Here is a 10497-nt window from a genome sequence, read left to right as displayed (position 1 = left end):
GTAGCAAATTAACAGATGTGGGGGATTACACGTTTTTCTTTTTCACCATCAGAATCACTGTGAAGCTGTAAATAAATGTAATCATCTGTATTTTAACAAAGTTATTAATCAAATTGTCATTTACTGTAAGTAGAATGTAGAGGTTCCTGTGGTGACCTCTATGCTGTGTTTTTGTAACCTATTTGATGCAACTGTAATCAAGTTGCTGATACTATAAATTTGGGTGTTCTTTATCTACTGTCATTGCTGCCCTGTTGCTTGGCTGGACAGAGCAGCTCCTGAAGCAGTCAAAACAAGCTTTTGCAGAAAAGAAGATGCAATTATATTAGAGGTTGGGAACAAAGAGGAGGAACTCCCATAATACTCAGCAGGCAAAAGCAGCTGTAGAAGTCTCTCAAACAGGGATGCTTCAATTTCTGAGATCTCTCAGGTTTGAGCAGGTATCTTAGCTCCTTGCTGGTGGACTGAGAAGAAGAGTTGGCTCATGGCACCAAGAAATGTATTGCTGTTACACTGTGTGCTCTCTTTGTTGTGGTTGTAGTATTACTACCCTGTAGTTGCAGGCTGCAAGAAAGGATGGGTCTCGTGTGTCAGCTACTTGTGCACTATCCAAGTGATCATGATCAATACAGGCCTTACATATACTCAATAGAGGGTCTTAAGTTATATTCTGTTTGTGCTACATAACATTTGATGGATTGGTAAGGCATTTTGTCACAAAAACCTGACGAGGCCAAAATATTCTTCTTTTACTCGGATCTCTCTATATCCAACTCTTGTTCCATGCACGCAGCCACCATGTGGGCTAACACTGCAAGATAGTGCTCTGGATTTTGTTCATCCCAAGGTCTTACTGGTGCTGTGTTTTGCATGCTGGCCCACCGAGTGAACATCTTTGTGTTGGTGCTATTGACTTCTCTGCCTTATGATCATGCATTTCATTCCCCTTCTTAACTGAGTAAGATTCATAGTTGTCTACATGAATCATTCAAGTATAGCACTGCTGATAATACCATACACTTTAACTGAGATACTGAACAAAGTTGTTTCTGCAATAAAATCGGTCACTGTTATAATCACTGGGTACAATCAGAGCCAGTGTTCCCAAGAGCTGGTTTTCATTTTCTTTTTACCACTATTTTGTAAATGACATTCTGTTTGGAGTCATCTCATCTTAGCAGCTGATCTGCATAAAAGATTAATTTCTTCTTTAGCCCAAAAGACAAAGGTATGTGCTGATAACCTAAAGATACTAAGTTTATATCTTAATGATGAACTTTAAGGATTATATATTTTTTTCCTTTGGTTCTGCTACTATTGAAACTATAGTAGTTTATGTTGAGTATTTTTCATTCATCTGAAGAGGATATTACTTTGTCATTAAACTGAGGTGAATTAATGATGTGAGATTAACCTCAACTGAATAATCACAAGTAATAGGTTAAAACAAACAAAATGTCTCTCAAGCAGGGATAAAGAGTTATTTTCCAAATATGCAGGCTAGTGCTGACACCTTGTGGCTTCATTACTGAGTTATTTCATAGTTTCATGTGGTTATTTCAGGTATAAATCACAATTAACTTGCTGTTGCCAGTGTTGTCTCTCCTCGGCTTCATGGCCACCTCAGTACCCAGTATTTTGGTACCATGTGTAAGACAGCTTGTAACTTTGGGCGGTGCTGACTGCACATCGAGTGAGTAAGAACTATGGGTGACTGCGATCTCCTGACGGGGACTCAAAAAGCTTCAGTTCAGTGCACAAAATCATGGGTGCTAGCGCAGCAGCAGACAAGTTATAAACTTCTCTCTTACTAGTTAATACCTCATTTTATATTTCCCTCTACATAGGAGAGCACCGAGGACTATCGATACTTACCATATGTGTGCTTTTAGGCACATAAATGTTTTCTACATTGACACAAAAGCATTCCTTTGCTGCCCTCTTCACCCTCGAAGAATTACTAATAGTAAAAATACATCCAAAGGGACTGTTGGAGAATTTCTGGTAGTATAGGACCCTGAGGTGCACTACTTATCTATGGCCATAAAAATGCCTAAACCACAATGTATCAGTGCAATTTATACCTAAATGGGCATCTAATCTAAAATCACATAACATTTCAAATCTTAAACAAAACCAGCTGTTAAGGCTGCAGTTGCTGTTTGAAATCTGTTGTGGAATTAACTTTTCAGAGCTTGAGGTGTGTCTTGTGAAGATCATGCATCCTCCCTCAGCTGTCACCTCAGAGATTGTTTTCTGATGTTTATGGTCATGTCCCTGTTCTTAAGTGTTCATGTTGTGGTAATACATGAGTTAGAAATCTTTATTTTATTGCATTGTGGGTTTGTTGTTTTGTTTGTTTTTTAATTTTATTTCTGATCTGTTTAGTTTTTTATAATGAATAGTGAAACACAGAATTGGAAAGGAAAGGCTTTCTACAGTAGGGACCAAATCCTCGGCTTCTGTAAATCAATATTTATAGCTTCACTCAAGTCAAAGAGGTGACGTTAATTTCTACTCCTGAAGAACAAGACTAAGTCTGCTGAGAAAAATCAAAGGAATAAGGATGGGCCTATGAATATTTGATTTGCTGGCATCTCTTGTTTATCTAACAGAAGGATTTGTACTCTCAACTCCCCCCCGTGTAAATCTTAATTGACACTTACTAATGGAATTTTAATGCAATAAATGTGTTGTAATGAGCCATTAGAGTCTCTTCTTGGCATGCTTCCTCCATTCTGCAGGAACTGAAGAGAAAAGGTTCAGGTAGCAATGCATACGTGTTACCTATTTTGGCACTCTGCCAGGAGGCAGATCTACCTGATCAAAGAGCAATGAGTGACAGTATTGTTTTAAGGTGCAATAAAAGCTTCTCATATGCACAACTACTTGTAATGCCTCATCACCATCAGGATCAAATGAGGTACCTGTAGGTCTGTACATGCCTCCACTGCATGAAATCAAAGCGCTTTGTCGAACCTACCTGTGATCTGTTCAGCAATGGAAAAAAGGAGCTGCAGGAGCCAAGAGGAAACTCTGTAAGCACAAAGGGGTGTGTAACTGGAGGGAAAGGCTTTGCGGCATGGAGATGTTGCACCGCAATGCAAAAGCTCTAGGAAACTGGCTGGGCCCAGCCCCACCTACAGCCATAGGATGCAACAGGGTTACAGGAAGTGTGTGGAAAAACCTCTACCTTTCCTCCTTGGGGTGATGGTAGGGATAGGTCTCAGCTATAGTCTCTTGTCTTTGTATTGCTCTGCCTTTAAAAGCTAGGCTATGAACAGTTGTATTCCCATTTTACAAGTTAAAAACAATTGTGCTCAGGGTAATTTCAGCTTTTAGATATGTGTCATGCAAGAAATGCTCCACCAAAGTCCTGGTGGACACAACTTTACTGTGAAGTTACATAATGTTAAACTTGCATGTAAATCCTAAAAAGGAAAAAAAAAATCAAATTCCCATATTTATGCGCTTTTCACATATTCAGAGGTATACAACCTCTGTAATATGTTGTAGAGGATGTGCTGCATCTCTCTTTCAGAAGAAAGAGGAAGATCGCTCTGGGGGTTTCATGGTAGTGTTGCCAGTAGCTTTAGTACCTGATGAAAGGTGGTGTTAAGCTGTGAAAGGAAAACTGTTTGAGAAGCACAGTGCCAGCACTGAGCTAGTTCAAATGTTGTGGATTCCAGCACTCGGAAAACTTGCTCAAATCAAGCGTATTTATTACAGAGGCATTTAGATCACGTGTAAAATGTTATCTGTCATCCTCACGCAGGGACAGGGAGGTCTGGTATATGCCAGATGCAGGAAATGAGCTCTTCCCTAGATTATTTGCAAAAACCATTTGATGCAACATAATGTCACAAATGTCAGGTCTACAAAACCAGGCAGAACACCTACTTTTTCAGTGGGCCTAATTCCCAGTAAAAGGGCTGATGATTCCTTGTTAAATAATTTGATGCCAGAGCAGGTTCAGACAAAATTCTCCAGCTGGTCTAACCAGTCTTGCTCTCCACCTTGCAATGATACTGCAGATTTCCGAACAGTTTCAGCTTCCAGAGGCTAAAGCGGCAGTAGGGACGGGAGAGCCTTTAACGGAGCTGCACTGGGGCTGCCCGCTGGGACGGGGATGAGGGTGTGAGGTGCGCTGCTCGGCTCTTTCAAGCTCCAGCCCTTGGCAGCCTTCTTCGGCAAAAGTAACGAAGGCGCCGGGAGGTCTCGGCCCGCACTCGGCGGTAACCGCTAAAGGACCTCCAGGACACCGCCCGCCAGGCCCTGCCGCGGGGAGAGCGCGGCCGCGGCTCTCCCGGAGCAGAACTACATTTCCCAGCACCCTTCCCCGCCGGCAACTCCCCTTCCCCGCTGGGCTGGGCGCACGCCCGTGCCCGGAGCCGTGCGGCGGCACTACAGCCCCCGGCAGCCCCGGCCGCCTCTCCGCGCCCTCGCCTCTGGCGGCAGCGGCGGCCGGAGGCGCGGCCGAGCCCGGCGCTGCGCGGGAGGGGGCGGGCGCTATGGCTGACAGCGGAGAGCCCCCGGCGGCCCCGGCCGCGGCCCCTCCGGGCTCGCCGACGGAGAAGCGGCGGCCGGGCGGCTCCCCCGGCGCGGGTGCCGCCGGGGCGGAGGGCGCGGCGGCGGCCATGCCGCGGCTGCCGCTGGGCGGCCCGGGCGGGGCAGCGGGGATGTCGCTGCCGCGGCTGGAGAAGCCGATCAAGCAGGCCTTCTACAACACCGGGGCGCTGCTGTTCGCGGGGCTGTGCTGCGGCGCCGCCGTCCTGGTCTACTTCATTCTGGAGGCCTTCCTGCGGCCGCTGCTCTGGGCTGTGCTCTGCGGCACCTTCCTGCACCCCTTCAAGAGCTCCCTGACGGCGCTGGGCCGCCGCTGGCTCGGCCGCCTGCACCGCTCCCGCACGCCCGTCCTGCTGGCCGCGCTCCTCCTCCCCATCTGCTTCGCCAACTACGGCGTGGAGGCGCTGGGCGAGCAGGTGCTGCGGCGGCGGCGGCTCCTGCTGCTCCTGGGCGCCGGGGGGCCGCTGCTCTACGGGCTCTACTGCCTGGGCAGCTCCCTGGGCGTGCAGGTGCTGCTGGCCCAAGCCGCCCAACTCATCTGCCAGGGGCTGGACTACTTCAGCAGCCAGTGGGTGAGTGCCCGCCTCGGGCGGGAAGGGGCTTCGGGGGTGGCCGAGTTGCCCTGGGGGCGCGGCGGGCGTCGGTTTCCCCCTTCCCCGCCTCGGAGGTGCGCGGCCCACCGGGGAGGGGTGGGATGTGGCCCCCGCCTCCGCCCGGCCGCGGCGCTCGCCCTGCCTTGCCTGCTTGCCCAGCTTGCCTGCTTGCCCAGCTTGCCTGCCTGCCTGCCTGCCTGGCGGGGGGCTGTTGCGGCGCGCGGGCTGGGGCGCGGCGCCGGCCGCCATCTCACTTGTTGCGCGGCAGCGGCGGGGGGGCTGGCGGGGAGGGTTTGCGGAGCCCAACGTTTAAAATCGTCAGGCGCCCGTTTGAAGTCGCTGCAGCCTTTTGGGGGTTTTTTGTTTGGTTGGTTGTTTGGTTTGTGTACGCTAAGGGAGGCAGGAACTCTCCTCTCAGCGCGGGGGTGTGCCTTTCGCCGCGCCGTTGCGGGCGCAGGGCAGTGCTCGCGGGGCGAGCGGCGCCAGGGATGCCGCGGCAAACCCCCAGCTGTCACGGCATCGCGGCGGTGCAGGGCAAACCTAGCCTTCGCTGTAAAGCCGTGCGTAAAATAGCTTTAAAAAAGCTCCCGAGCTAAAACCCAGGGCATGGAGAAGTGCTCCGTATGATCAGGTGGGTGCAGCAGAAGCAGATACGTTTTCTCTGTCGCTGTTTCATGTCCGTAGTTTAGTCATGCCCCGGGTTTGAGATGCTGTTAAGTCAAAGGTAATTCAAGTGAGGTCTTGGGCAAACAGCGACTCTGTTGAGCTGTAAGATGTGTATTAAGTGTTGTGAGGTAGCAGTTTGGCTCTGCAAGTGCCTCGGGGGGGGAGGGGGGGGGGAAGGCATCGTAAGGCTTGTTTCTCAGTGTACTGATTCTTTTTTTTCTTCTTAAAGTATCAAACGGTGCAAACTCAGTTTGAACGTTAAAAAGTAAAGCTGTTTATTTAACTTGCAAATTGTACTCATGGTAGTAAAGATTCTGGGAGACTGCTTTTCCCCGTGTTGTCTTCAGTAGGCAGGCTAGTTAAAACCTCCGGCAGAACTCATTTTCACTTTGTTAGTTATAAACGTTCAATTGGAAATGCAAAAAACGCTACATGTCTCAAGTAAATGGATGTGTGAAAGCACGGAGGATCAGTAAGCTGTACTTTTATTAAATACTGATGTACTGGCATGTTCGGATTGCTTAGTGTCAAAGATTTCTTTTAAGCTGCTCTATTTTTTTTTTTAAAAACGAAACAACAGCCTCCCCCTCCCCCCCCCTTGGGGAGAAAATGACATGTGCAGTTGGTTTAATGGGGATATATGTGGAGATAAAACTGAAGAACTATCTAACCCTGATTTTCTTATGTGGACAAGAGAGAGAAACTGTCAAGGAAAAAAAAATACTCTAACAAACTTGTCCAGGCTTCTGGTTTTGAATTACACATGGCCTTTGAATGCTAGTTTTATTCCTTCGGTGGAGCTGGTCCATGCTGATATCTCAAACACAACTTTGGAGGTGTATACCAGAAACAAAAAAGTAATAGTTCTCCTGAATGTACTGACAAAGGATATTTTGAGCTATTTCTAGTGTGAATAGGATGGACTGGAGAATGTGTTTTGTCTCTTGAAGGTAAACAGTGGAAGAAGAGATTTCCTTGGCTTTCTGTTCTGAAGTGTTGTTGTGCTGGAAAATGTCAGGGGAGATGTGTTTCTGGTCTGTGTCGTCCTCAGAAGTATAATTAAGACTGAGTAGATAGACACACACTATTTTTTATAAAGAGGCAAGATACAACCATCTTTACTTTCAGCTGAGTGGTGGAAGAATCTAAGCGTGTCTTGGTACTGATGGGAAATTTTGATTAGTTGCCACACAATTTACTTGATAAGCTTAAGATTTTCCTTTGCATTGGCCGACCTGTTTTATTTTTAACAAATCAGGGATATTGCTACACTAACCGACTTGGCTAAGTCCAGTCCTTCATTCAAACTTGGTTAACTAAGCTATACTTACACTGGGTAAGTATAAGGGTACTAAAGGAAGTTGCACTGATTTAACCTCATAACTACGGTCGTAATGCACTGCTGGATGTCTGTGCATGCTCTGTGCAATTTTGTTTAGCAGTGTCTGATACTTTTGTTTTGCACCAGTGTTTCTGATATGATACTTGTGTTCATTGAAGTGCTGTAAGATTTGAACTGGGCAAAAGACAGTGAGCTCCCAGAACTTTTCTGACTGGAGTTCCCTGGGAAGATTTTGGGTTCATGTCAAAATTACTGACCATGGACTTCCTTAAGCAAACCAGTTGCCGTAGCTTTCTTAAGCAAGCTGCCTATGCCTCTTTCTGGGGCCCTATATGAGAAAGAAACTAGTGGGGCTTCCCTTTGTAAATCACCTCAACGCAGCCTGGCATCATCTATAGACTTTACAGTGTTTTCCTATTCCAGTTTTTTGAATTTTGCTGTTACCTGATTTATATTGTCTCAGAGCTGTAGCAGGATGACTTAATTTTATCCATGCTGCTGAGGAGCCTTGAGCTGGATCAGTTAATAGTATCTGCTTTAACTTTAGTTAAGCATTTTAAAGCCATTTAATTGCCATGTTATATTGCAGGGCTCTGTTTGTATGTGTACATTCCACTTGTTAGCTGCACAGGAATTTTGGATATTACGAGTCAGTTTGCTCCATTGTGCTGTTCTTCTCAGGGGTCTGAATCCTCCACTGTTCCTTCTGTATGCTATCTTGCATGAAGACTACAACTATTTTTGTTTGTAGATACGCTATGTGATAAGCAAAAGTAATGGTAATATAATTTCTTGCACTGTTTCCTTTAGTAGCCCACTAAGCCATCTAGATTTCTGTGTTTTGAAATATTTTGATATGGAATAACTTAATTAACATAAAATAAGTACATTTTCCACTTAGACAGCAAGGAATGCTTTCTTGCCAAGAATATGATATATAAATCATTTATTAAAAGCATAAAAGAGATGAGCAAGCATGGCTTCTTTTAAGTGTGAGACCAGTATCTGACTAGCATAGTACATTTGTTTACGGTAATTTCATCTTGTGAACTATGAGTGTCTGTGCTTCAGCCACCAACGATTCTGCCTTGGGTTGCAAAGGTGTACGGTGTATTTATTCCTGTTTGGAGCTTTGCCCCACCTGAATGGTGCTGCTGCTGCTTACAGAGAGGAAGAATGTGGACGGTTGTCTTCTCCCTTTCTGATTCCTCCTGCTGTACTAGAGAAGTGAGAGGATGCCTGTCATTAGAATTTGACTGAGAACAATTATGGGTTTTTTGGTATACCGATTTGATGTTCTCTAACTAAAGGTATTTTTATAGTATCTACTAGGCCATGATAGAGAGGCAGAAATTCTCTTCAGTTCCAGAAAAAAATGTGCTCCAAATGCAGCAACTGCATGCGATAATGACATAGTAAGCTGTATCTTGGCACCAGTATGTTACAGAGCTTTCTTGTACTGTTGTCCTCAAATCTGGCAAAGCCATTTGTGGTGTTGATGAGTGAAGATTTGGAAGTGGCTGTATTCCTGTCTGTGGTTCTTAAGTCACACCTGCAATTTAGGAATTAGGAGTCCTAGATACCTCTATGATAGGACCGTTTGATAGGTGATTGCAAAACACTGCATTTGAAGAACAAGTCCCAGATCTTAGGCTAGTCTACAAGCATCTTGTTCCCACCATCTCCTTTTCTTTCCGTTTGTGCTTTACAGTTCCTGCATCATCTTTGAAGAAGCTTGCTCAAGAAATGTAGTAGGCTGCTGGCCATTAAAACTAGAAGCTAGTTATAAATTCCAGATGAGTTCCTTGCTCTGACTCCAGCCTTCTCTATGGGTTGTCTGCAGAAGTCTTACATAGAGGACATGTATTCTACATGAACTTCAGTTACATATAATAGGGAAGGGGAATGTTTTTCCGTATCTCTTTTTTGTGAAAAGGGGGGGAGTTTGTCCCATAGCAGACTGAGTATACCCTTACATGTTTATATGCTATGGCAATTTCAGCATGGTTACCCTTGCAGTTAGCATACCTTCTGAAGACTAATCTTGGATTGCCTTGTTGTCCTGGTTTTATAGGAAGTATGCTTGTATCCAGCACTGTGTCTAAGGTATGGGAAATTCTGCTTTGTGGCAAGAGTTCAAACTACTTCAGCCTGATGTTTTGCACTTGCAGTAATATACAGGAAATGCCAGCTATTGGTTGTATATTCTTTTTTTTTTTTCAGCAGGGTTCACATGCTCGTATTTATTTAGAAAACAGTTAGTTTGTAGATCCCAGCAGATGAAGTGAATTATACAGCTGCTGTACATTGACTCTGAAGTTCAACTTAGTAAATTAAATCTGATATAATCATAACTGGCAGAATTCTCTGGAGTGAACTTGGTTACAGGGCTGTCAAAATCTTTCTCTGATGGCCAGTCTTTTTTCCTTGGTCTGTCACAAGTTATTGGTCAGGGTCAGAACTGTGTACTCATAGGCCTGTGTGTCAGTGTATTTTTATATCTCTGACTGTACTAGGTACAACCCATGTTGTTTTAGCGGTTAGCATGCAGTTAGAGGACTTGATCACTCCTTTCCTCACTACAGTGCTGGGCAAATCTGGAAACGCCGTTTGCCATTTTGGAAACACCATTTGCCATTGACCACTATATTGGAATATTGTCAAAGTAGGTGTTGTCTGTTTTGGCCGGTTGACTGCTCCCTGTCAGGGAAGCTATCAAAGACATCCACCAGGGAAACCTCCGTTGTGTTGGCACTAGATGTCAGCAGTCCCTAAAGTAAGTAACCCTTGCAGACTGAAATTCTCAAACATGCTTCTTGGCAAATGTTTTGGGTCACAGGTTCCAAGATGCTTGGCTTCCACAGTGCTGTTGAATGTCACCTGTGGCGGCAAAAAAGCGTCTACATTTTGTCAAGTTCACCTGATGGGGCAATTTCTTTTCTAGCAAAGGAAAGGGTTAAGTTTGACCATAATGTTGGAATAACTATAAATGAGAAAAGCACAGTTCTGATTTTTGAGTTGCATATATTTTCTATTTTCTGAGTGGTGCAGGTAGGTGGTTTATTTTTTTCCTTCCCTTTCTTCTTAGAGCAGGCTTGCAGGTTTCTAAAACTTGCCCAGCATAAAAAAAAAAAACAAAACCCACACTTAAGGGCTGAAAAAGCCCTTAAGTATTCTTTCTGCAGTTTATAATAATCCTTTCATTATTTGATATCATGACTTGTAAATCATACAGCCAGGTACTGACTGTAAATACATCTTACCAAAACCACAGTTTTTAGTTTGTTTTCATAACTGCAGGGAATTTGATGTGCTCTGAAAAAACCCTTT

General features: G+C 45.1%; 1 protein-coding gene across 3 annotated transcripts in view; it reads left to right on the top strand.

Annotated features, from left to right (window-relative positions):
- Nucleotides 1-4315: 4315 nt before the first annotated feature.
- The window catches only part of TMEM245 (transmembrane protein 245), a 323064-nt gene continuing 316882 nt past the window's right edge, over nucleotides 4316-10497 (top strand). For 2 of the 3 annotated variants that reach the window (XM_075494144.1, XM_075494146.1), the window contains exon 1: nucleotides 4316-5138. In XM_075494144.1, coding sequence (XP_075350259.1) covers nucleotides 4512-5138 — 627 coding nt within the window. In that variant the 5' untranslated portion in view covers nucleotides 4316-4511. The remainder of the gene's footprint in view (nucleotides 5139-10497) is intronic. The other variant, XM_075494145.1, reaches the window with a different exon arrangement.

Source organism: Mycteria americana, chromosome 2, assembly GCF_035582795.1.
Source record: "Mycteria americana isolate JAX WOST 10 ecotype Jacksonville Zoo and Gardens chromosome 2, USCA_MyAme_1.0, whole genome shotgun sequence".
NCBI classification, from domain to species: domain Eukaryota; kingdom Metazoa; phylum Chordata; class Aves; order Ciconiiformes; family Ciconiidae; genus Mycteria; species Mycteria americana.
Note: the sequence above shows the minus strand (reverse complement) of the source record. Positions and strands in the feature narration are given on the sequence as shown.